Here is a 27788-nt window from a genome sequence, read left to right as displayed (position 1 = left end):
CTCCCAGCCTTGAAAAGAACATCTTGTTTCAGGCCTGAAGATACTGAAACATTAATTACAGATTTTAGAGTAGTGCTTTCTTCTAAAATGTCTGAAGAAGTGACTTCTGAAGCACACACATTTCAGGATTCTGTTGGTGTACAGAATAATCTGGATAGAAATAACCGAAGGAAAAGAGGTAAGGATTCAGAGAAAGCAAGACGTGACCTCTGGGGATGGACAGGTGTTCAATGCTTTGATGTGCTGGCTTTGATACGTGTGCTAAACAGAGAGATGTGCAAAAGCTTTGAAGTGGAGACAAAGTTGTGGGATATATTAGGAGAGTGTTCCCAATTTTAAGGAAAAAATTGTGTAATATCACTATGTTTCATGAAACCCTGTTATAATGAAAAATTTTGATTAGATATGCCAGAGATTGAGACTGGGGACTAAAAAATTCCTTTTTATAAATGTGGTCCTTGATGCTTATACCTTGTAAGAGATGCCAGAGGAATATTCTTTATAGAAGGCATATTAGAGACTTTTAAAGTAGAGAAGGTTGAGGAAATTTTTCTTTCCAAAGGTATAAATAGCTAAAGAGGAAAACTGGAGGATGATTGAATCAGAAATGGACAAGAGATAGTTTCTGTTTTATAGTATTTAAAAGAATTAGGGAGTTGAAATTCCTAATATAATTAGTAGTGTTGAATCAATAATAACAATATCTTTTTAGTATTTTATGTGAAGTGTATTACATCATGCATAAAATATAGTTATAAAGTAAGTAAAATAATTTTAGTACTTATTCCAGTGTATTAATGAGAAAACTGAGGCTGAAAATATTAAATGATTTAACCAAGTTTATACAACTGTTATGTGATGGAGTCCAGACTTAGTTTTAGCCATCATTCATTTCCTTATACCCGTTGGAATAAATAGAGACCTTTGTGGTCAGGAATCTAATTTAATATATCAGACTACTCCCTCACTTTCAAGAATCAATTGACAGTTCAGGTTGTTTTCCTGAAACATCTAAAATATATGAACTATGTTCTCTTTAGATTTATTTTTTAGTTTAAATATGTGTGTGTGTATGTGTGTATGTCAAAGAGGGGTTGATACACAAAAAGAGGGTGGGAGCAGAGTTTGCATGTGTCTAGTGTAGTTGGCCATACATTATTTTTTAGGAAAATTTAACTCTAATACTTGAGAAAGAGGAAGTTGTAGATGTGATAGTGCACCTAATGATTACATCAATCAGTTTGAAATACTGGCCTACATGCCATTAGATCCTGAATTAAGAAATAGGAAAGTGAAGTAAATAAGAGAAACATCTGTGATATATATACTGCTCATAAAAATTAGGGGATATTTCAAAATGAATATGAAGTGATAAAAAAATTTGATTTTTTTTATTAAACAAGAACATCAGAAAAGCAAACTACAAGTCAAAGAAAGTTGTTTGATTATGCAAATGAGATGCAAAACCAACTTTTATTTCATTGGTGAAGATGCACTATACAAAAGGCTGAAAGTACTGGAGTATCTGCACGTTTTCTGAGCCTCTAATTTTTGTGAGCAGTCTACAAGGTGGGGCAAAAATAGGTTTACAGTTGTAAGTATGAGAAACAGTTTATGCTTGTTTTATTGTTTATGAATTATCGTATTATTTTCTTTTTTTGTGACAGAGACAGAGAGAGAGACAGAGAAAGGGACAGATAGGGCCAGACAGGAAGGGAGAGAGATGAGAAGCATCAATTCTTTGTTGCAGCACCTTAGTTGTTCATTGATTCCTTCTCACATGTGCCTTGACCAAGGGCTACAGCAGACCTAGTGACTCCTTGCTCAAGCCAGCGACCTTGGGTTCAAGCTGGTGAGCTGTGCTTAAATTAAATGAGTCCACACTCAAGCTGGCGACCTCGGGGTTTTGAACATGGGTCCTCTGCAACCAATCCGATGCTCTGCCCACTGCACCAATGCTTAGTCGGCTATTATATTATTTTCTCTGAACAACTGCAAAACTATTTTTGCTTACCTTGTATATGGAATATTAAATTTTGAAGAGTTATCCACTGGCTTTCTGGTCTTTCCTGTAGTTTGCAGGCTAGATTTGTAATTCATTCCTTCTTTCATTCACCATTCATTATCTAGTAAGTGATAAATTAAATAGGTAATGGGTAAAAATAAAATCTATAATAACACTTGTCCTGTAGAAGTTTGTAATTTCAAAAACTTTTGGATCTCTTCTATTGTTAGAATCATTCAAAGAACCATTTTTCACAACATCTTACTTGTGAATTTAGTAAACTTGAAGAGAAAAGGTGTGTGATGATGTAAAATAAAAACATAAAACGTAGAAATTACTTACTCTTAAAGGAAAGGAGAAGGGTAAAAGAGAGAGAGAGAGGGAGAGAGATAAAGTAACAAAGAAAAAAGAAAAAGAGATGGAGAAGCACTGATGGTGGGACCCTTACAGCACATTGTTTTAGGTGTTTTCCGGGTAGGGGCATTAAAGAAGCTTAGGAAGCTTTCTAAGTGGGAAAAGTAAATAATCATGTGTAAACCACAAGGCAGTTCTGTTTGCTCATTCCTCTGTTGGCTTTCTTCATGGACTCCAGCTCCATCCTCCACATGGCGTTGGGCAGCCCTGAGTCTGCTAACTCTTTGTCTGTTGCTGCTGAGTGGGCTGATGACCGTGGGGATTATGTGTAAGTATACTTGCATCAAGCCCAAGAAAGGTGATTAAGAAATACAATTGTAAACTATGTAAATTCAGGTTGGATTAAATGAGAGGTGGTACACCCTGAGTACTTTAATACTTTCTGTTACTTCATATCTCTCTCATTCTCCATGTCTCCAAGGTAAACCAACAAGGAAAACATTATTATGAGAATTTTTGTCCTAAATCTGTTGCTTTCTCTTGATAAACTAGACCAGATTATGAGGACAACTTTTATTTTTCCAGTGATTAGTTGGAATAAGGAGCCTCTTCTCTGCATAGAAACACATCCACTTATCCCAATGGTGAGACACAGAGAGCCACGGAAGGTGGATTCAATGAAGAGCATGCCATTTTATTTATGTCTAAGACTTTGTCCAAAACTGACTTAATCTGCTCATCCAAGACCTTTCTAGAGTAGAGAAAACTTCTAAGTACCAGTAACAGCCTGACTGCTATAAATGAAAAAAGTGATACAATGAGGAGTAAGAGTTGCCTGATATACTTTATCCAGCAGATAAAAAGATGAACCACTTTCAACAATGGAAGCTTTATTCTGACCCATCATTAGGCAGTCAGGGCTGGACAGGATAGGGAATCCTGAACTAACACATACAAGAACATCCTGATAATACCCACTTTGTAATATGTTGTTAAGTATGTAATGTACAGAGTAGTGAGTTAGCACAGTGTTTAATTTCAGGAGATTTTCAGTCAAAATTTATTTGCTGAATGATACCAACATCTCCTCTGTTACTTTCATTGTTTTTATATATATGTAAAATTTCATGGATAGTTAAGATTTAGACATACCTATTTGGACATATAAATAGAAGCTAATGATATAAGTTGCTCTTTTGAAAAGTAATATAATATTCTAGCAGCAGTAATAAATATCAGTAGCCAATTATTATGTAGATTAGCAGTTGACCTTCTACAATGATGTATGTTTAAAAAAAATGAAAGTACAGTATGTATTCATTCGTTCTCCATAGGATGAATGCATTTTTCCCCTAAATTGCAGTGCTTTGAGTGCAATGTTTTGAAATTCATTCTGCATCTAAAGTGCTTATTTTAAATGCAGATTTCAAGTATGACATAAAAATCTGCCTTAAAAATATGCCCTAAGTAATTCTGACATAAGTGGCCTCCAGACCATACTCTGAGACACCCACTGCCCCAAAGGAGTCTGTTCCTATTAAAACAATTACGTGAATTAACTCCAAATAGAAAAAATACAAAATTTCCACCAAATAAGTGACAAAATGACTGGCATTGCCTTAGATGAAATGTCATAGATATATAATTATTAATTCATTATTTTAATGCAACCACAATAATAATTAAAATATAAATAAAATGATAAGGATGAGCTCTCAACAATTTTAAATAGAAAGGCATCTGGTGCTTTTCTTCTATGATACTTTCATTATGAGGAACTGTTAATCTTAAACAATTAAGCTATATTTCTGTGTTAAGTGAATTATTTGTGGCCCTCATGAGAATGGAAGAATGTATGAACTTGTCTCTTGTTATGTGTTGGAGTTTTGCAGACCTCTAATGAAATTAACTCAGATTCAGAGAAATTGAGTCGACTTCAGAAAACCATCCACCAACAGCAGCATAACTTATCCCAGCAGCTGAGCAACTGTAAGAACTTTTCCAAGGAGGAGGAATTTCTCAAATTACAGATCTCCAATCTATTGAAGAGGCAGGGACAAATGGCCATTAAGCTCTGTCAGGAGCTAGTCATTCACACTTCAGGTAAGCAGGACCTGGTGACCAGTCAGATTAAATCTGTTGTCTCAATTTAGGTAAATTATGTGCACCACCTCTGGGAGTATGAGAGAGTTATGCTATCCAATGACCCTTAATGATGTTGCACTAATTTTACAAAAGACAAGAGAAGATATACATTTACTTACTATTTTTGAAACCACAAAGGCAAATTTGAGGAATCAAGGTAGAACGATATCAATCTGGATACAAAGCTACTCACTTTATGAGCTATTTTTGTGAGATCTTGTTGTTATAAGAAGTTAAAAGTATAATGGATAATTCTAAGGCAAGAGGACTAAGCTCCCAAAAAGAGAATTTCAATCACCATTGTCCCAACCTGTAATCAAGGTGATTTCATTTTTAGTGGCTCTTAAAGCAGCATGTTTTCAAGGTACTGGGTATCAAATCTGTTATCAAATTCAATAATTTAGTTTCCAAAGCCTTCCCTGATCACTCCAGTGTTGTTTAGTTTGTACTTTTGGGTATGATTTCTTCTTCAGACCACAAATGTAATCCTTGTCCTAAGATGTGGCAATGGCACCAAACCAGCTGCTATTATTTTGCAACAAATGAAGAGAAAAACTGGACTGATAGTAGAAAAAGCTGCATGGACAAGAACTCTACCTTGGTGAAGCTAGAGAGCTTGGAAGAAAAGGTCTGAATCTTTCTTCCTGATTATAGAAATTAGCTATGTAATGGAAAGTAAACAAATGCAATTTTTGATTCACAAAGTAGAAATCTAGTGCATTTTGAATGGGAATTAATAAATTAATTTAATTGTTCCCATATATCTTTTTCTGAAAATAGAAACGTGGTTCTCACGTAATATTCTTCCTTTTTTCCTCTCTCAGGATTTTCTGAAGTCACAACCATTATACAAGTTTTCTTTCTTCTGGCTGGGATTATCATGGAATCCATCTGATAGAAATTGGCTATGGGAGGATGGCTCTATCCTCTCTCCATCCTTGTAAGTCTCTCTTTGAAAAACAAATCCAAGCTGAGAACACTAAGAAATGGAATACAGGGTAGATAAATGTTCTGATTTGCATTTCCATAATAATTAATGATGTTGAACATGTTTTAATTTCATTTACCTGGTGGCTTTCTGAATGTCTTCCTTGAAGAAATGTCTATTCAGATCCTCTAAGCATTTTTAAAAAAAATATTGGTGGTGAGCACACTATAATGTATACAGATATCAAATTATAATATTGCATATGTGAAGCATATATGTTATTAATGTTACCTCAATAAAAAAGTTAATTTTAAGAACTATAAATATAGATACAAGAAAGAGTAGAGCCTACAAAGAAAAGAGAGCTCGAGTGACAAATGCCAAAAGAACTCTTTCTCTGCTTTTGTGTGCTTGACAAACTCATAGCAATACATTGAACCTCATCCATTAACTTAAATTTTTTAATTTAACAAATACAAATAATACTTACTATGCTCAAAATACTTATAAACATTATCCCAATTAAAGATTAAATATCATATTAAAGTACTGATATGTTCCCATTATATAGATAAACAACTGTCATAGAGAGATTAAATAACTTGCCCATGGTCACTCAGTTCATAAGTGGCAAAATCAAGACTAATTTTGTAATCATGAGCTCATCTCTCAGCTACCCAGGCTCTTCAGTACTTACAATCCAGAAAGCAAAAGATTTTATTATAAGAACATGTATTAACACATATTTAAATTGAACAATTGTCAGCTATTTTCTAATAAAAAGTAAGTCTAAATTAGTTGATCAGTTGAACCATTAATTCTTTTTTATGTGAGGACTTGCCAATTAAATTATATGGGAAATATTTTTCATGCAGTAACACAAACCACTTTACATTCAAGTACTTCCAGAATGTGTAATTGTAATATTTTGAAAAATGTGTTTTTGGCATTCATTCAAAGATATGAAAAAAATAGTTGTCAACTTAAAAGTGTGTCAAGGGGCACATAATTTGCAAAATTCTCTTAGCAACTGATTATAAAACCAAATATTATAAAGAATACCTCTAATCACAATCATATTCAAATGATACAATTATATTTGTATTTTTAATATAATATATGGTATTTGTAAATTAGATGAAATTTAAAAGCATTGTCATCTTTCTGGGATAGTAGATTTTTTTCACCTTCTCTATCAAGTTATTAATCTATTCCACTCCTATTTCACTCTTTATTTTTTTAGAGATTTTACTTACTGATTTTAGAGAGGATAGAGTGGGAAAGAGGCAGGGGGAGGAGTAAAAACCATCAATTCGGAGTAGTTGTTTCTTGTATGTGCCTTGACCAGGCAAGCCCATGGTTTCAAACCAGCGACCTCAAAATTCCACACTGATGCTTTATTCACTGTGCCACCACAGGTCAGGCCATATTCTACTCTTTAATAATGCATGTTGTCAAAGTTTCCTTAACCTGAATTATAATTACTCCTTTTCTGTCAAAGATACTGAGGTTCAGTTGTGACTCATAAACTCCCTTTAATAACAAACAATATTCTATGCTTTTTTCTCTAGATATACTTTACCTTCATTAATTTCTCAAAATTCTGTCCTGGCCTTTTCTAATCAACACCAATCTTCCCATCTCTAATCACCACTACTCAGCATATTAAATCTACTAATCTGGTTTCATACAGATAATAGTGGAAAAAAGCTCATGCAAAATAATAAACACAAACTATGATAGTTAATCTTTGTAAATAAATATTTCACAAACATTAAAGAATACTGTAAATATTGAGCATAGAATGATTACAAATTAATGCTGAGAAACTGATACTAATTTAGGGTTCACAGGAGTAGTACCAAGACACCATGCAACTTTAATTATCCCCTTTTGGGAATTTAAGAAGATTTTTCCTTCTTTCCAACAAAGTTTTCATCATCCCTGGCCCCTCCATTCACACCTAACTGAAGTAGGGCAGAGGTGGCCCCCACAGCACTTTCAGAGCCTGTGGACCCTGGTTCCCTGAGACTGCAGCTGTCAGATAAACCAGTGTGTCACTCCGGGGTAATGAGGTGGAGCAATTTCCTACTGAGTAAAAGCCAGTCTGAGCACATATTTGGAATAAGATTTAGTAAGCTCAGCCCTGAAGCAAGAAAAAAATATTGCAGTGTAATGCAAATCATTTGGTAAAAAAGCAATTTATGTTACTGGAACAAGCCAGGGTTCTAGTTGCCCATTGTCGGTGAGTCCAATTAGTCACAGAAGCAGGGTCTAAGTGGTATGTCTTTTATTCAAATTGCAAGCAACCTGAGAAGGCAGGGAGCCTGAAAATGCATTCAAATCTTGCCTTATACTCTCATGGTGCTGGCTCTTTTTATTGAGTTCAGGGGCTGTTATTAATGATGCAAAGTCTGTACAGTTAGTCAAGTATCAATGTGCAGAAGGTAGGGGTTTGGTAGGCAGAAGTCTCCCCGGCAAGTTCTTCTGATGTTAACACAGGTCCAGTAAGCATGGGTCTACTTGGTGTCCTTGGTAATATCTATGGAACAGCCAGGGTCAGGTGTTTCTGAGGAATAGCCAGGGCCTGGTGCCTCTGAGAATTATATGTATAAGAGACCTCCTACTTTCCTTGGGAGACAAAGTAAAGATTTAAGATTGGTGAACTAAGTTTCTAGCTATTTATAAGGCCTTACTCTTTATAGGAAATTCTGTGGCTAGGCTCTTACAAAAAACCATTGTGATTTAAACTCTCATAACCTTCAGTTTCCTCCCTGGTGTAAGCTCCTAAAGAGGCTTCCCAGACCTTCCTGCAGAGATAAACTTCTTGCCACATTTCAAAGGGGAAGGCCAGGGAGCCATTAAGAAAAAATAGCAAGCAATTAACTATTTCCTAAATCCTATTTATTATAACTGAAAACTACTCTTTATAAAGCTACATTCTTAACTTTTGAGTTTTCCTATAATTTGGGGTACACAGAAGATTTAGACCTGATAAGCATAGTTTTCTAGTGACATTATTTAAGAGTTATCACCAATTCTTCTCAGAGGAAATAGGAACTGATATTTGGATCACATTCATTTTTTTTTCAAACTTTATCTTATTCTCTCTTTACTCTCCATAAATAAATAATATATATATATATATATATATATATATATATATATACCCACAAAGTTATAAAATTATACTTGTGCATAGTAAAATATGACAACTTTTTCCATAGAATATGATTTTTTTTTGGCTTTTCTTCATAAAGTTCCAAAGTAAAGAAAATCTAGTGCTTCTAATATAATCTGCATTGGATAGCTTCTACCATGATTATGGAGGAAATACAGATTCTTAGCCCAGAATTGAAGTAGTCTTCTTAAATAATTTTACTTGGAATTAAAATTAACTTGAAATAAAGAACACACATATGTCCACTTTTAAGGATTTTGTTGTGTTGAGAAAGCAAAAGTCTCTCAACATTCAGATATATGATATTTGGTAACACTGAATTGTGATCAAATTTAAATTTTTAATGTATAATTTTTAAAATTTATAATTAATTTTGAATTTATTAATTTTCAGATTTAGTACTAACGAATATGCCCGTATCAATGGATCCAAAGGATGTGCTTATTTTCAAAAAGGAAATATCTATGTTTCCCGCTGCAGTGCAGAAATTTCATGGATTTGTGAGAAGACAGCCACATTAGTGAGGATCAAAGATATGGATTAACAGGCTTTCTCCAAACTCACCAAAATGTAAGGGACTTGTGGTTAAAGTCATGTGAGGAAGGAGTCAGCTACCCTACTAGAACCAAAAACAGATTAAAAAGTGACTGCTGGTCAAATAAGTTTGTAAATAATGATATATATATATATATAAAAGTTTGCATTGGATATGGGGGGACAGGCTGTAAGCAGGCAGGATTCTTATAGTTTAAGGCTTAGTTTTAAGACTAAGCCTTTCCTACCCTTTTTGATTTAGGGTGATGCACTCTCATGAGGAATCCCATTATGCCTCAGATAAGTGACTTTGTATCAGAGATTTCCTTGTTTGTATATTGGATTAAAGGTTTTGATTTCTATACTATAAAGTGGGGCAGACTGGGAGCTTGCTCCCTCTCGATTCCTGAGATTAGCATTAGAGAGGAGAGCAAAGAAAGGCCATATGGAGAGAGAGGAGAAGCAGCCAAGATGGCAGAATGCTGAAGGAAAAGCCAGTTTGTGCAGAGTTTGTGCAGAGAGAAGTACATGGGGAACAGAGGTGAATAAGTCTGGTGAGCTAGAAATCTTTGATTCCAGGAAACTCAGATAAGTCAGTGGCTTTGGGAGCCCTGAATGGAAAGGGAAGTGTTTTCCCACTGTATTTCTTGCCCGCCAGGTGCAAGATAGGATTAAAGCAAATGGCCCACCAGTTCTTGGCTCTGTCATTTCATTACTATCTGTCCAAATCCTATGCGAACCTGCATGGGCCAGGCTGCTGTGATGGTGGCCATGGCTACTGGCTTCATAGTGACTGTGTATTTAAACTATCAGTATGTTATAAAGTACTGTACCCCAGATTCTGAAAGGCACTGTACCTCACTTCATCGGGTTTACATGGAGACAACAAGTCCAGATAAATTTTGAAGAGTTTTATTGAAGGAGGAGATTTGTTAAATATGCCGGTAGCATATGGCTGACATGGGGCATAGCAGACCCAAATCATGTGCTCCAAGTGCATTTCAGAGGCTGGTTATATACCCTTTGACTACATACAGATTGGAGAGCATGACAGCATGACATAATTATTAACAAGATTAGCACTTAATAAGATTTACATTACATTAACAAGATTAACATTTGTCTAGGGGATTTACAAAGAATGTTAAAACTTTCAAGGTAATACAATCAAAGACATTCACAAATCCTTTCAGTATCTACCTCTCCTTCTTTGCCTAGAGGTACAAATTAATCTCAGGATTTCAGGAAGGAAGGGAGAGCTAAGATTAGTGTAGGGTGGTATGTAAATTTTGCCTCTTATTGAAAGCAAAGGGAGTTCTCAGATAACCTTACTCCTTTCAGAGAACTTAAAACCAAATGACTCTAGTTGTCCTTGTAAGTCAGGAGACTTCTTTTTCTTTTTTTTTTTTTAATAAATAAATTTTTATTTTAATGGGGTGACATCAATAAATCAGGGTACATATAGTACATATATTCAAATAAAACATGTCCAGGTCATCTTGTCATTCAATTCTGTTGCATACATTTAACCCAAAGTCAGACTGTCCTCCGTCACCCTCCATCTAGCCCTCTTTGTGCCCCTCCCCCATCCCCTCCCCCTCTCCCTCCTTCTCTCCCTCTGCCCCCTGTAGCCACCACACTCTTGTCCATGTCTCTTAGTCTCATTTTTATGTCCCACAAATGTATGGAATCCCGCAGTTCTTGTTTTTTTCCGATTTACCCATTCTACTCAGTACAATGTTATCAAGATCCCACCATTTTGTTGTAAGTGATCCAATGTCATCATCTCTTATGGTTGAATAATATACCATGGTGTATATGTGCCACATCTTCTTTATCGACTCCTCCATTTTTTTTTTACAGTGATTAAAGCCTTTAAGCAAACTCTTGGCCAATACAGCAAGAATCCATAAAAGAGTAGTGTCCTTAACATGTTCACCAAGTTCAAGTTGGCCCCAACACTATGCCAAATCCCTGAAAAATGCTACCTAACCCCAGTTCAGTCTGTTAAGAGCTGTCACAAGGAGCAGGAGTCCAGGAAAAGCCCACATCCAGGAAAAGTCCACACGGCACTGGAATTGTTGTCACCATTCTATACTTTGCAGCTCATGTCCAAGTCCCAATGGCCGCTGCTTCTAGCTGATAATGATTCAGGTAGACTGGAAAAGCCATCTGCAGCATGTGTGGAGATGGAGCTTCTGTTCTCCTCTGCCTGGAGAGATGAGACCAGGTTGCTTTCCCCTGGAGCTCTCTGACTGTGGCTTGGTAAAGAGAACCTTGGGATACACTAAGCTGGGTGGCAAAGGTAGATTCATAATAGAAGATGGCAAAAGGGGGAAAGAGAGCTCTAAATTAGGAGTAGGTCCCAGCCTGAAATATGAGTGGGGCATTGAGGTAGGAGGAATAAAGGAAACACTATATATTAAACAAAGCAGCAGAAAATAGGACTCTCAACACCCACAACAGAGATCTTCAAGGGAAGAATAAAAAACCTGACTATTCAGGCAAGACATAGTTAAGTGGCCCTTGTGCAAATGAGATCAGTTTACATGCTTCTTGGAAGAAATACCCTAGGCTCATCCACAGTGTCATAGATGGGGCCGATGGCCCTGGGCACCTTCAGCCTTCAGTGGCAAACCCCAGCTTTCTGGGCAAGGTTAGGTCATAGGTGGCTGGAGCAGGGCTGGAAGAGACTGAACCCTCCCTTAGAGGAGCGAGGGAGAAGCCTATCTTCCAGTGTCCCTGTTTCCTCACAGCAGTGGCATGTAAGTCTGGCAGGCTTGAGCTCAATGACCTTCCTTTCCACTATTGAAGCAGGATCCAGATGGCATCCTATGAGACCCCTTTGGGTGTTGGAGCCTTTAAGGGCATATCCTAAAAGCTGGTAGCTCCCCTGATCTCTATTGGGCTTTTTCTGCCTCTTGGTATCTTAAAGGCCATGCTCAGAAGATCTCGCTGAGGGGTTTGAGGATCCCCATCCACCTATATAAATCTTTTCCGTATATCTGGAGCTATTTGGAAAAAGACAAAACAGTGTTATTAGCTGGATCAAATAAAGAAGGTAGTAGTTTGCAGGAGAAAAAGATTTGGTGTCTCCTGTTCATCAGCATTCAAAAGAAATTTAAAAAAAATTTAAGTAAAAAGCATGACATGGTAGACCTGTAGGAGTTCCAGGATATGACTCCTCCCTTTAAAAATTTTTTAAATTGACCTTAAAATATTTGCTCTGTACACTTTAATAATAACTTTACTTTAAAGATTGTAAGAATGACAAAATACAGTAAATGCTTTTGCTCCATATGCAGGAGCATTGTCAGTTTAACCAGTTTAGGAAATCTAATAATAGAACAGTGCATACAGACAATGAGCTATAACATGCTTAGCAGCCTCTCCTGTTCTGACAGAGGTTACTATAAATCCAGAATATGTATCCACTGTAACGTGGACATAGGACTGTTTACCAAATGAAGGTATATGAGTAACATCCATTTGCCAAAGTTGTCCTGGTATGGGTCCTTGAGGGTTAACTCCAAATGAAGGGGCAGATTGTACTATAGGACCCCTTGGACAGGATTTCCCAATCTGCCATGCTGCTTCCTGAGAAAGTTGAAACTGTTTACACAGGGCTGCAGCATTCTGGTGATGAATAGTATGAGACTGAATTGCTCGATCTGTCATGGTTGCTCCAAATAATTTTCTTTTGGGTAGCTTGATCACCAAGGGCATTCCTAGGCCCTGGCCAGTTGGATCAGTGGTAGAGCATTGGCCTGGCATGCAGGGGTCCCGGGTTCACTTCCTGGCCAGGGCACAAAGGAGAAGCACCCATCTGCTTCTCCACCCCTCCCCGTCTCCCTCCCCTCTGTCTCTCTCCTCCCCTCCCGCAGCCAAAGCTCCATTGGAGCAAAGTTGGCCCGGACGCTGAGGATGGCTCTGTGGCCTCTGCCTCAGGCACTAGAATGGCTCTGGTTGCAACATAGCAACACCCCAGATGGGCAGAGTATCCCCACCCGGTAGGCGTGCCATGTGGATCCCGGTCGGGCACATGCGGGGAGTCTGTCTGACTGCCTCCCCATTTCCAACTTCAGAAAAATACAAAAAAAAGGGGGGGGCATTCCCTTGTGCTAAAGCTCCAGGGAGCATGGAGAGAGCTCGAGTATGTCCTATAAAACATGGAGCTCTATGTCGACATACAAGTGTTTGAAGAAGGAGGAACTGCTGAAATAGTTCATCAGCATTTGTCCCTTAGACAGCAGTCTTTATAGTGGAAACACCATAAGTTAATATTTGCTGTCTGTATGTAGATTAAAGGGGGAATATGGTAAATGCTGAAAAGCCATGCTCATGGCATATAATTCTAGACTTTGAGCTGATTTTAAGTTGACTGTTTCAGTATAAAGTTGTCCATTCATTTGCAAGAGTGATTTGCCATTTAGTGGAAGTTTCCCAGAGCCATTGTTGTTGATCCTTTGAAAAAAGGAACAACAATAATTTTGAGGCTCAAAACCTATAAACTGTAAGGGTCGCCTATGCCCCTTGATAATCCAGGAGGCAACAAGATCAAAATATGGAAGTGTATTCCATGGGCTATTAGAAGGTTCAATGTGCCCAAGCTGTCACTGCTCTTGTACCAATTGAGCAGCTGCCCTAAGTTCCTCCTTGAGAAAGGGGCCATTGGTCTACCCATACAGGATTATCTGATTTCCATGTAATTGGGTCTGCACAATGCATTATTGAGGTAGCAGGAGCTACCAAGGCCCCTATGCTAAATTTTGATATCTTAATCCACCCCTTCTGGTATTGGGTGCCACTTTTATGAGTGTGAAAATTCCTCGCTGTTCTTTCCCTAGTCCCTTGGTGGGCAAAAATCCCTGATCAAACATCTGAGTACTGACTAAACCATTAGGACTGATAAGCAATGCTCCCATATTTTTCAAAACATCTCTACCCCACAAATTAACTGGCCATCCAAGGAGCACATAAGGCTTAAAAAATCCAGAATCACCTTCTTAATCTTACCAATGTAGAAAACTGGAACTTTGTTGAGGGGATTTACTCTGCCCTATACCTTGTAATTCTGTGGCTGCTGCATGAGTGAGCCAGGAAGAAGGCCAATGTAGCTTAGCAATAACAGATACATCAGCTCCAGTATCTAAAAGTCCTTTAAATTTATGCTCATGTATTGTTAGTTCCATTTCAGGGCATTCCTGACCTATTTTTTTTAAATCCAATTGGCAAAATCAGAGGAGCCAAATCACCAATTTGCTTGGGGCCCCTTTTGCAGGATGTGGCCTGAGAAGCAGAATTAGCATCCTTATACTATTCTTCTAACTGCCTGAATTAGCTGTGAGACACATTCTTTATTCTTTTTTTTTATTATGAATTTTGATGGGGTGACTGATAAAATTGTCTTCCATCAACTTCTAATTGGTTTTCTTTGTGCCCCTTTCCTCCCCTAACCCCCTCCCTCTCCTCCTCCCCCCACCCTGTATCCCCAACACTGTTGTCCATGTCTCTGAGTCTCATTTTTATGTCTCACTTATGTATGGAATCATATAGTTCCTGGTTTTTTCTGATTTACTTATTTCGCTCAGTATAATGTTATCAAGGTCCATCCATGTTGTTGTAAAAGATCCAATGTCATCATTTCTTATGGCTGAATAGTATTCCATAGTGTATATATACCAAAGCTTTTTAATCCACTCGTCCTCTGATGGACACTTGGGCTGTTTCCAGATCTTTGCTATTGTGAACAATGCTGCCATAAACATGGGGGTGCATTTCTTCTTTTGAAACAGTGCTATGGTGTTCTTGGGGTATATTCCTAACAGTGGTATAGCTGGGTCAAAAGGCAGTTCGATTTTTAATTTCTTGAGGAATCTCCATACTGTTTTCCACAGTGGCTGCACCAGTCTACATTCCCACCAGCAGTGCAGGAGGGTTCCCTTTTCTCCACATCCTCGCCAGCACTTATTCTGTGTTGTTTTATTGATGAGCACCATTCTGACTGGTCTGAGATGGTATCTCACTGTGGTTTTAATTTGCATTTCTCTAATGATGAGTGATGTTGAGCATTTTTTCATATGCCTATTGGCCATCTGTGTGTCCTCTTTGGAGAAGTGTCTATTCATTTTTTTGCCCATTTTTGGATTGGATAGTTTGTCTTCTTAGTATTAAGTTTTACAATTTCTTTATAAATTTTGGTTATTAACCCCTTATCAGACGCATTGTCAAATATATTCTCCCATTGTGTAGTTTGTTGTTTCATTCTGTTCTTATTGTCTTTAGCTGTGCAGAAGCTTTTTAGTTTGATAAAGTCCCATTTGTTTATCCTGTCTTTTATTTCACTTGCCTGTGGAGACAAATCAGCAAATATATTGCTGTGAGAGATGTCAGAGAACTTACTGCCTATGTTTTCTTCTAAGATGCTTATGGTTTTACGGCTTACATTTAAGACTTTTATCCATTTTGAGTTTATTTTTGTTAATGGTGTAAGTTGGTGGTCTAGTTTCATTTTTTTGCAGGTAGCTGTCCAATTTTCCCAACATCATTTGTTGAAGAGGCTGTCTTTACTCCAATGCATGCTCTTACCTCCTTTGTCAAATATCAGTTTTCCATAAAAGTGTAGATTTATTTCTGGGTTCTCAGTTCTGTTCCATTGATTTATATGCCTGTTCTTATGCCAGTTCCAGGCTGTTTTGAGTACAATGGCCTTATTATATAACTTGATATCCAGAAGTGTGATACCTTCCACTTTATTCTTCCTTTTCAAGATTGCTGAGGCTATTCGTGTTCTCTTTTGGTTCCATATACATTTTTGGAATGTGTGTTCTGTATCTTTGAAGTAAGTCATTGGTATTTTAATTGGTATTGCATTGAATTTATAAATTGCTTTGGGTAATATAGACTTTTTTTTAAAAATTATTTATTTATTTATTTATTCATTTTTAGAGAAGAGAGAGAGAGGTAGAGAGAGAGAGAGAAGGGGAGAGGAGCTGGAAGCATCAACTCCCATATGTGCCTTGACCAGGCAAGCCCAGGGTTTTGACCTGGTGACCTCAGCATTTCCAGGTTGACACTTTATCCACTGCGCCACCACAGGTCAGGCAATATAGACATTTTAATAATGTTTATTCTTTCTAACCATGAGCATGGTATATGCTTCCACTTGTTTGTATCTTCCCTGATTTCTTTTTATCAGTTTTATAATTTTCTGAGTACAAGTCTTGAATCTCCCTGGTTAAATTTATTCCTAGGTACTTTATTTTTTTGGTTGCAATGGTAAAGGGGATTGCTTCCTTAATTTCTCTTTCTGACTGTTCATTGTTAGTGTATAAAAATGCCTCTGATTTCTGAGTATTGATTTTATATCCTGCCACCTTGCTGAATTCATTTATCAGGTCCAGTAGTTTTTTGACTGCGACTTTAGGATTTTTTATATACAATATCATATCATCTACAAATAATGGTAATTTTACTTCTTCTTTTCCAATTTGGATGCCTTTTATTTCTCCTTCTTGTCTGATTGCTGTGGCTAGGACTTCCAGGACTATGTTGAATAAGAGTGGTGAAAGGGGGCACCCCTGCCTTGTTCCTGATCTTAAGGGGATTGCTTTTAATTTTTGCCCATTGAGTATGATATTGGCTGGTGGTTTGTCATAGATGGCCTTTATCATGTTGAGGTATGTTCCCTGTATTCCCACTTTGCTGAGAGTTTTGATCATGAATGGGTGCTGGAATTTATCAAATGCTTTCTCTGCATCTATTGAAATTATCATGTGTTTTTTTTCCTTCCTTTTGTTTATGTGATGAATCACATTGATTGATTTGCGAATATTGTACCAGCCTTGCCTCCCAAAAATAAATCCCACTTGATCATGGTGTATGATTTTTTTTCGTATATTGCTGGATCCGGTTTGCAAATATTTTGTTGAGGATTTTGGCATCTAAATTTATCAGGGATATTGGCCTATAATTCTCTTTTTTTGTGTTGTCTTTGCCTGGTTTTGGAATCAGAATTATGCTCGCCTCATAAAGGGAGCTTGGAAGTCTTCCTTCCTCTTGAATTTTTTGAAATAGCTTGAGAAGGATATGAGTTAGCTCTACTTTGAATATTTGACAGAATTCACTTGTGAAGCCATCAGGACCAGGACTTTTTTTTATTTTATTTTTTTTATTTTTTTTCATTTTTCTGAAGCTGGAAACAGGGAGCGACAGTCAGACAGACTCCCGCATGCGCCCGACTGGGATCCACCTGGCACGCCCACCAGGGGGCGACGCTCTGCCCACCAGGGGGCGATGCTCTGCCCATCCTGGGCGTCACCATGTTGCGACCAGAGCCACTCTAGCGCCTGGGGGAGAGGCCACAGAGGCATCCCCAGCGCCCAGGCCATGTTTGCTCCAATGGAGCCTTAGCGGCGGGAGGAGAAGAGAGAGACAGAGAGGAAAGCGCGGCGGAGGGGTGGAGAAGCAAACGGGCGCTTCTCCTGTGTGCCCTGGCTGGGAATCGAACCCGGGTCCTCCGCACGCTAGGCCGATGCTGGGAGTTTTTTGATAACTGTTTCAATCTCATTTGTTGTAATTGGTCTGTTTAGGTTTCCTGATTCTTCCAGATTAATTTTTTGAAGATTATATGTTTCAAGGAATTTGTCCATTTCATCTAGGTTGTCTAGTTTTTGGCGTATAGTTCTTCATAGTATATTCTTACAATATTTTGTATTTCTGTTGTGTCAGTTGTTCTTTCTCCACTCTCGTTTCTAATTTTATTTATTTGAGTCCTCTCTCTTTTTTTCTTGGTGAGTCTGGTTAAAGGTTCATCAATCTTGTTTACTTTTTCAAAGAACCAGCTCCTGATTTCATTGATCCTCTGTATTGTTTCTTTAGCCTCTATGTCATTTATTTCTGCTTTGATCTTTATTATTTCCTTCCTTCTACTAGCTCTGGGCTTTACTTGCTGTTCTTTTTCTAGTTCTTTTAGATGTAGGGTCAAATTGTTTATTTGAGCTTTTTCTAGCTTCTTGAGGTATGCCTGTAATGCTGTCAACTTTCCTCTCAGGACTGCTTTTGCTTTGTCCCATAACTTTTGAGTTGATGTATGCTCATTATCGTTTGTTTCTAGGAATTTTTAAATTTTTTCTTTGATCTCATTGTTTACCCATTCATTGTTTAATAACATGCTATTTAGTTTCCAAGTGTTTGAGTATTTTTCATTTTTTCTATTGTGGTTGATTTCTAGTTTAATGCCATTGTGATCAGAGAAAGTGCTCGATATGATTTCAATCTTCTTAAATTTGTTGAGACCACTTTTGTGCCCTAACATGTGGTCTATTCTAGAGAATGTACCATGAGTGCTTGAAAAGAATGTATATTCTGCTGTTTTAGGGTGAAAGGTTCTGAAGATATCTATTAAATCGAGTTGTTCTAGTGTGTCCAATAGTCTGCTGTTTCTTTGTTAATTTTCTTTCTTGAGGATCTATCTAGTGATGTTAGTGGGGTATTAAAATTTCCTACTATTATAGTATTGCTTTTGATCTCGCCCTTTAAATTCATCAAAGTCTGCTTTATATATTTAGGTGCTCCAATATTAGGTGCATAGATATTTATAACGGTTATATCTTCCTTTTGGATTGCTCCCTTTATCATTTGTAGTCACCTTCTTTATCTTTAACTATAGTCTTTGTTTTAAAGTCCATTTTGTCTGATATTAGTATTGCTACCCCAGCTTTTTTTTCATTTCCATTTGCGTGAAATATTTTTTCCATCCTTTTATCTTCAGTCTATATGCATCTTTTGATTTAAGGTGTTTTTCTTGTAGACAGCATATGTATGGGTCCTGTTTTCTTATCCACACAGCTACCTTATTTCTTTTGATTGGATCATTTAATCCATTTATATTTAAGATTATTATTGATATGTAATTGTTTATTGCCATTTTATTCTTTAAAACTGTATTCCTCTTTTGCTATATTCTTTTTCTCCTTTGATCTATTTACAACAGGTCCCTTAGCATTTCTTGCAGCCTTGGTTTGGTTGTAGTGAATTGAGTTTTTTTTGGTCTGGAAAGCTTTTTATTTCTCCTTCAATTTTAAATGATAACCTTGCCGGATAAAGTAGTCTTGGTTGTAGGCTCTTGTTCTGCATTACTTTGAATATTTCTTGCCATTACCTTCTGGCTTCAAGTGTTTCTGTTGAGAAGTCAGAAGTCATCCTTATGGGGGCTCCTTTGTAGGTGATAGTCTTTTTTTCTCTAGGAGCTTTTAATATTTTTCTCTTTATAACTTAGCTTTGGTATTTTAATTATGATGTGTCTTGGTGATGATTTCTTTGGGTTTCTCCTTAATGGAATTCTCTGTGTTTCCTGAACATGTGAGTTGTTTTCCTGCCTTATTTGAGGCAACTTTTCAGCTATGATATGCTTGAACAAAGTCTCTATCCCTTGTTCTTTCTCTTCTTCTTCAGGAACCCCTATGATGCGGATGTTATTTCTCTTCATGTTGTCACAGGGCTCTCTAAGAGTTTTCTCAGACTTTTTGAGTCTCTTTTCTTTTTTCTGTTCTGCTTCCATGCGTTTATTTATCATGTCCTCTAACTCGCTGTTTCGATCCTTTGCTTCATCCATCCTGCTTTTAATTCCTTCCATTGTGTTCTTTATTCCAGATATTATATTTGTCATTACTGACTGATTCTTTTTTATTATTTCAATGTCTTCTTTTATATTTGATATCTCTTTATTTAGGTTTTCGTAATGACCATCTATTGTTGTTCTAATATCTTTGAGCACCCTAACAATCATTATTTTAAACTCTGCATCTGGTAATTTGGTTATATCCAATTCATTTAGGTCCTTTTCTGGGGATTTCTCTTGGTTTATTTGTGTTGCATTTCTCTGCCTCTGCATTTTTTCTGTGTAAAGGAAGGTTTTGGCCCCTGGAGTCCACTGGGTATGGCCTCTGTTCCCTAGGTATGGTCTGTCTGCAGGCCCACTACCCCCTCTTCTGTTGCTGCTTGGGGCTTTTGCGTTTGGGCATTGCCGGTGCCTGCCCACTGGGGCTGTTGCTGTAGTTTCCACCTCTCCTTCACAGGAGTGGCTGTGCTCATGTACTCGGCTGCACAAACCTTGGTGGCCTTGGCCTTTGCCCCACCCCTGTGGGTGGCATTATGCTCGGTCCTGAATGCACTGGTGAGCACCTCTGCTCAGCTGTGGGTGTCTGCCTGTTTCCAGGTTTTCGCCCCGCCCTTGCAGGAAGAGCCCGCTCATGGAATGGCTGCTAGCCTTGGCTCTACAAGCCCGGCAGGACTGCATGCCCAGACTCAGCTCAGTAGCAGAGCTCTGCCTGTTCTTGGCTTTTGGCTCCACCCCTGTTGGAGATGCCGGCTCCCAAGTCAGGCCACAAGCCTGGATTCCGCAGGTGGGGCAAGGTTGTGCTCCTGCACCCTTGCTCAAGGGCTGGTCTTCACCCCTTCCAGGGTTCCCGCCCTTCTCCCGCAGGCTGGATTACAGGCTGCCAGCAGCTGGGCTTGACCACTTTTGCATGCCTACTCCTCCCTAGCCGGGCAAGACTGAGCTTACATGTGAGTCCAGTGGCAGCCAGCAGGCTTCCGCCCCTGCCGACAGAACCACCCCTCTGTGTCCCGCTGCCACCCGCCCTCCAGTGAGACCTCAGCCATGTGGGGTGCGAGCGCTGCAGCTCATACCCTAACACTCACTACTGTAGCTTCAAAAGCTCCCTCCTTTTAAGCAACTCTGCTCTCAGTGCTGTGGGGGAGCTTGTTTGGCTGCTCTCCTGCTTCCCTTTGCTGGTATTGCTGTTCCTGGGGGAAATATTCACTTCAGATTTGGGGAATGACTTGACCCCTGGGTTAGGGTGGCTGTCTCCCAAAATGTTTCTCCCTATGCCTCCTAGTTTACACTTTCTTCCTGCTACTCTAGTATTCTCCTCTCTCTCCATCCCCCGGAGCCCTGGGTGAGTGGTTGTGAGAGAGGTGTTCTGCGCGGTCCCTTTAAGAAGAATCCTGGGACTGAGAAATCAGACTCTTTCTCACAAACAGTATCCTGACTTGTTTCCAGCTAAATACTGACCTTACGCCTCTTCTAGGCTCTGGAGCTTCAGGCCGGGGCTTTGTTCCTGGGGCTCAGGACCCTCCCCTCTCTGCTAAACTCACTTCCTGCCACGCGAGTCTCTCCTGGCTGCTGTTTGCTCTGGGGAGCTGGGCAGCCCTCTCTGTGTTTCTGCTTTTCCTACCAGTCTCGGTGTGGCTTCTTCAGTGTTCCTTGGTTGAAGAGTCCTCTTAGTTTCCAGGAGACTTCTATATTCTTTTTACTCCATTTTCCAAAGAAAGGATAGGAAAGCCTGACCTTTTTCTCCTAGAATATCAATATTAATTTTGAAGCTTTTTGGTACCTGTAAAGCCTGTATTCACAGCCATCAGCAGAGCCACCTGGCCCATGTAGGTTCGCATTGGATTTGAACAGTTGGTAAGGAAACAACCGAGCCAAGAACTGGTGGGCCATCATCTTTAATTCTAGCTTGCACCTGGTGGGCAAGTAAAAACACACTGGGCTCCAAAACCCACTCATCCAATGCTCACAAAGCTATTGACTTATCCAAGTTTTCTAGAATCAAAGGTATCTACCTCACCAGCCTTATTCATTTCTGTTCCCCATCTCCTTCTCTCTGCACAAACTCTGCACAAACTGGCTTCTCCTTTAGCACTCCGCCATCTTGGCTGCCTCTCCTCTCCTCCATGTGGCCTTACTCTGCTCTCCTCCATGCTCTCTGTCCTCCCTCTAGAATGCAATCACTCTTCTCCTGGAACAACGTGATCTCTCTTCCTTTTAAAACCTTTTGGCTCAAAAGCCCTCCACCAACACACATTAATATAATCATGCCCATCCCAAGCAGGAAGGGCAACTAATATCATCACCTGGGAGACAGGCTAGAGACTTGAATTCCAAACTGCCCTCTTGATGTTCCGCTTATCTGTTAGACCTCACCTATATTGGACTATCGCCCCTGAGGCAGAGGAATTCCAAGAAGCTGGCAAGCCCCCCAAGGAGTAGCATTCTGGACACACCAGAATTTTTGCCTCAGTATCCCCTCAGGCTCTCCCAAACACTATATAATTCACCCCTAGTCTGTAACCGGTGCTCTTCTCCCTGGGAGAAGTGCCTGGCAGGGTTCCTTTCTTCCTTTCAATAAAGCCTGTTACTCTGATCTTTTAGACTCTCATGGATTCCAACATTTACATTTGGTGCTGAAACCCTGGACAGGGTACTAACTGCCTGAATGATCCCTCTTTGCCATCCAAACTTACAACCAGGGAAGCAGTGGGCAGTGGCAGCTTGCCCCAGGCTTACTCCCTGATTCTGTTTGGATATGTAGTTGTAGGTCGATTGGCTGACAGTTTAACCCTGCCCTGAACCCCTGCTGGACAGAAAGGAGTTTCTCCCTTCCCCTTCCCTGGTTGGCCTCTAAATTTCTCTTTAAAAACACCCCTTCCTGGTTGTACAGTTTTCTCTGACACGTCTCACATTTTGAGGGGTTTGACTTTCAGTCTCAGCAGACTGCATGAAAGACTAGGTGCCTAGCCAAACCTCTCCACTCTCTTGGACTTCTTGTCCTTGGAGCTCCCTGACAGGTGGTGACAACACTATCAGGGACGACTTCCCTACATGGAGATTCTCTCCTTTTGGGACAGTGACAAAGGCGGGGATGCCCCCTCTTGCTCACCTGTCTCCATGGCTCTTCAGAGTCTAAGCCTTCTGACCAACCCCTCTAGGATGTCTCATAAAAAACCTCACTAAATTGGGCCTCTCTGTCCTTAAGCCAAAAAACTTCATTTTCTTCTGTAACACAGCATGGCCCCAATACAAATTAGACAATGACTCCCATTGGCCTAAAAATGGGACATTCAATTACAATATCCTAAGAGATCTTGACAATTTTTGCCACCGGACGGGGAGGGCATCAGAGATTCCTTACGTGCAGGCTTTTCTTCTCCCTTCTCTCCTGTCCTTAATTTCTGTGCCTTCTGTTCTACACGCAGGCCATTTTTGGCCAGAGAAACCTCACCTAAAACCTCTGCTCCTAATCTTTCCTACTCAGTGGACTCCCAACTCTCTCCTTCCTGCCTGACCCCTGAGGGCACCCCTCTCTCTGGACCCCTCTCTGTTCCCTCTGCAAATCTTTTCCACTGGAGTCTCTTCCCTCCAAGAGCCCTCTCCCTTCTCCATTGTGTTCTTCATCTCCTTCCCCCTCCTTAGAAGCTGTGGCTCCGGCTGCAGTGCCTGTTTCTTCTCTGACTCTTCCCTCCTTACAAACTGCACTTTTGTCTGTCTATTCTCCGACTCTCCTCCCTCCTTACAAACTGTGACTGTACCTCTTTCCTCCTCACCCTCTTCCCTCTCCTCAGAGCTCTAAATCTGTTTTGACTCCTCTGACCATGTGGCGCCACACCAGTACTTTAACCTTCTCCTCCTCCTGCAGATTCTGACCCTCTTTCTTTTCCATCAGCTGCTCACACTGTCCATCCATCTGCTTTCTCTCTTCCTTCCCTCTATGCTGGCAAATTTCTGTCATCTTGAAAAATTTTAAGAAGCAAAATTGTATATTAAGCTATGTGAGAGAGTAATTCATGTTGTCTCTTTGTTTGTCAGAAAATATCTCTAGTATAATTTGAATTGAATTAAGTAAAGCATGCTCATTTAAATTCCTTAATTCATAATTTGTAAAATCTTTGTTTAATGTGTAACTATGTCTGTTTCTAAGGCCTTAAACCAGTAATTACCCACCTCATAAACCGAGGCTTACTCATCTCCATGGACTCTCCCTGTAATACCCCCACCCTTCCTGTACAAAAACCTTCAGGGGCTTATCGCCTCGTACAAGCCTTACACCTAATCAATGAGGCAGTAATTCCCCTCTATCCAGTAGTCCCTAATCTCTACAAGTTACTGTCACACATTCCCTCAAACACTACTCACTTCAGGGTCCTAGACCTCAAGAATGACTTCTTTACCATTCCTCTACACCCTGACTCTTACTTTCTGTTTACCTTTACCCAGACAATAATGCAACCCAGCAATTTACGTGGATTGTCTTACCCCAGGGTATCAAAAAGGCCCACACCTGTTTCGGCAGGCACTAGCTCAGGATTTAGCAGCATGCAATCTCAAAACTAGTACTCTCTTACAATATATAAATAACCTATTCCTTTGCAGCCCCTCCCTGCCTGCCTCAAGGAGACACACCACCACCCTTCCTAACTTTCTCACTGTAAAGGTATATCACATCTTCTTGGCTAAGGTTCAACTTCATTCTTAGTTCCTAGTCTATCTGGGCATCACCTTAACCCCCACCACCTAAGGTCTCACCCAAGATTGAACTCAGACCCTCCACAGTCTCCAAATATCTACCACCATAAATCACATCTTTTCTTTTCTCAGTCTAATAGGCTTCTTTAGACACTGAATTCTCAATTTTGCTCTCTTAGTCAAGCCCCTCAGTGAGATCTTCTGAGCATGGCTTTTAAGGTCTATAATGACCAAGGAAGTAACAGAAAAGGCAAATAAGGCCCAAAAGAAGTCAGGAAATACCAGCTTTTGGCTCCAGTGCCCTAAAAGGCTTCATAGGATTCCATCAGGGCCCTACTTCAAGAGTGGAAAGAAAAGTCATTGAACTGAAGCCGCCAGGCTTCCCAGCCCCACCGGTTGACACATCTGTGCTGTGAAAAGAGGGACATGAGAAGGTAAGCTGCCCCCTTGCTCCATGGAGGGAGGGTTCAGTCTCTTCTAGCCCTGCTCCAGCTACCTGTGACCTGACCTTGCCCAGCATGCTGGGAATTGCCACTGAGGGCCCAAGGACATTCATTGTTCATGAACCTAAGGTATTTCTTCCAAATAGCAAATAAGTTGATCTCATTTCTTGTAAACACAAGAGCCATCTACTATGCCTTGCCTGTGAGTTTTATTTATCCCTTAAAGATCTCTACTGTGGGTATTGACAGTCTGCTTTCTCCTTTATTCTTCTTGTCTAAATGCCCCATGCCTATTGTAGGCTGGGACCTGCTGCTAATTCCAGCTAGAAGCAGTGGCCACTAGGACTTCAGCTCTAACTGCAAAGTGTAGAAATGTAACCACCCTCTCCCTAAGCACTTGCAGGATTTACAGGTTACTCAGCAAACTGTTCAAAGATTGTCCAAGAGGCACTTCCTGCAGTACATCACCCAAGGACTGACTTTCATGTGGACAGATCCACACACCATAATCCTGACCACTCCCACTGCTGCTAAAATAGAAAAATGGCATGCCTTACTCCAATCACAAATAAGAAGCTGGTTGGTCTTTGTATGGCAAATATATGAAAAACTAAGGACTCTTTTAATCAGACTTTGGGAAAAGGGAAACTAGGATAAAAAGAAAGCCAATATTGTCATTAAAGGTTAAAGATTTTTAAATCAAGAGTTCTGACTAGGAAGGAATTGTATGGTTTTGATAATAGAAGGTATAAGTTATGGAAATACTTTAGAAAGAAAAAGGAAGAGCAAGTTGTAATGAAGGCCAGTTATTTCTGGATAAGAAAGTTCATGAAAGTTGTAGGTTTATGTAAGTTGTAGAAGGTTTGTGCAGGTTGTAGGAGGTTTGTACTGAGAAATAAGAATTTGAACAATCAGAAATGGGTTTTTTAAAGAAAGTTTAATTAGTCACTCTAACTAAAAATCCTGTACTCTCCCCACTTACTGGGATGACTCTTTTCTCCACCCTGACCATCTGGAGCTCAGAAACAGAGAAACAAAACTGACCCCTTGTCCTTCTATTCTCTATTCACCTCTCAGCCTGCCTCACCCAATCAGGGGTTTTCTACTCATATGGGACCAACACCTATATGTGTCTCCCCACTAATTGGACAGAAACCCGTATCCTAATCTATCTCACCCCAAATATCAACCTAATCCCACCCCATGAGCCTCTTCCAGTTTCCAGTACACTACCTGTCAATCTATGGACCAAACAAGCTGTACAGGTAATCCCTCTTCTTGTTGCTTTAGAAATCTCTACAAAAGTAGGTCTAGGGGCAGGGGGACTGGCCACTTCCCTGTCTTATTCTTACTCTCTCTCTCTCTCTCTCTCTCTCTCTCTCTCTCTGAAGCCCAGCGAATTCTAAACATGGAATCAGTGGTTTCGCACAAACTGGGTATCTTGACTATTGCCTTTCATTGGTCCACTCACTCTCCTATTTATTTTTCTAACTTTTGGACCCTGCCTCTTATGTTTGTTCACTAGTTTCTTACAGAACTGCATGCAGACCTTTGCCAATCAGAAAATTGGAAAAATCTACCTAACCCTACACACCAACCCTGAAACCTGCCCTCATGAAACAGAAAAATCTGAAACCCTATATCAGCAAACCTCCTAAATCTTATCTTTCAACCCCTACAAGTCCCCTAACCCTAAAACTCTCCCGTATCCTTGAAGAACTAAGAGAATGAATAGCATTTACCTCTTAATGCTTCTCAGTCTTTTTACCCTTCACATAGTAAGGGGACAAGATCGCTGGGTCTTCTTGGCTGAAGAAGAACCTACAAACGAACATGAAACATTTCTTTTAGCTCAAGCTTGCTGCTCTCTCCAGGGCTGCCAGGAAAGAATATCTCTAACTTTACCATGAAAGAACTTTCACCCTCCCCCCCACTATACAACCCTCCTTATCTCTGCATTTCTGATCTCCAAATACCTGCCTCTTTCTTTATCAAGTTTCTACAGGCCCAGATGAGAGAAATCCCTAGGATTACCTACAATCAAATGCTCCTACACTCCTATTCCCCAATACCCCAAGGAAAACTTCATGAGGGAAATATCAAATAGGTAGGGATGACAGCAGTAAGAGCCTCCCCTCAGCCTGAGAAGTTACCTCCTGAATGTTCTCCAAACTCCCTTTCTTTCAAACCACACATATTCAGTCCTTCTAAAAACGTACACCAACAGGTTCCCTGTCTCTAAAAATCTCCACATGTCCTCCCATTCAAGAGGAACCAGACCAGCACGTCTCATGAGGCTCATCCAGGAGACCATGTATCACCATGTCACTCTGTCCACTCGGCACTCGCCGCAAGCAATTCACAATTATTACTTTGCAAAATTTTTTTACTTCCTTACTCAGGTTTTTGAAGACATTGCCTGGTTCAGACCTTACAGCACGGAAATTGACGACCTTCTTAACTGGATGAGGGACTTGGCTTGGCAAGATTCCCTTCTTGTGTTCTCTCCAGAAGAAGCAATAATTTTCCAATTTTTTCTCCTCATCACCCCTCACCGTATATTATAAAATTAATAACTGCCTTTCTTTTATATGTAACCACAGAATTGAGAAATGATAGATACGTGAATTCCAAACTGCCCTCTTGATGTTCCACTTATCTGTCAGACCTCACCCTTACTGGACTATCACTCCTGAGGCAGAGGAATTCCAAGAAGCTGGTAATTGCCCAAGGAGGGGCATTCCGGACATACCAGGACTTTTGCCTCAGTATCCCCTCAGGCTCTCCCAAACACTATATAATTTGCCCCTAGTCTGTAACCGGTGCTGTTCTCCCCAGGAGAAGTGCTGGCAGGGTTCCTTTCTTCCTTTCAATAAAGCCTGTTACTC

General features: G+C 39.8%; 1 protein-coding gene across 3 annotated transcripts; it reads left to right on the top strand.

Moving 5' to 3' along the window:
- Nucleotides 1-67: 67 nt before the first annotated feature.
- CLEC12B (C-type lectin domain family 12 member B) lies at nucleotides 68-27788 on the top strand. Of its 3 annotated transcripts, XM_066361201.1 has the most exons (7): nucleotides 68-182; nucleotides 2593-2687; nucleotides 4244-4462; nucleotides 4978-5132; nucleotides 5329-5444; nucleotides 9007-9183; nucleotides 27303-27788. In XM_066361201.1, exons 1-6 carry the CDS (start codon nucleotides 88-90, stop codon nucleotides 9155-9157), a joined length of 831 nt encoding a protein of 276 aa, XP_066217298.1. In that variant the 5' UTR covers nucleotides 68-87; the 3' UTR covers nucleotides 9158-9183; nucleotides 27303-27788. The 3 variants fall into 3 exon arrangements, with proteins under 3 accessions (XP_066217298.1, XP_066217299.1, XP_066217297.1); XM_066361202.1 differs by lacking the exon at nucleotides 27303-27788 and having other exon boundaries at nucleotides 9094-9261; XM_066361200.1 differs by lacking the exon at nucleotides 27303-27788 and having other exon boundaries at nucleotides 9007-9261.

The sequence above is a fragment of the Saccopteryx leptura genome, chromosome 1 (assembly GCF_036850995.1).
Source record: "Saccopteryx leptura isolate mSacLep1 chromosome 1, mSacLep1_pri_phased_curated, whole genome shotgun sequence".
Lineage (NCBI taxonomy): Eukaryota > Metazoa > Chordata > Mammalia > Chiroptera > Emballonuridae > Saccopteryx > Saccopteryx leptura.
The sequence above is the reverse complement of the archived record's forward strand: the minus strand, read 5'-3'. Positions and strand labels throughout refer to the sequence as shown.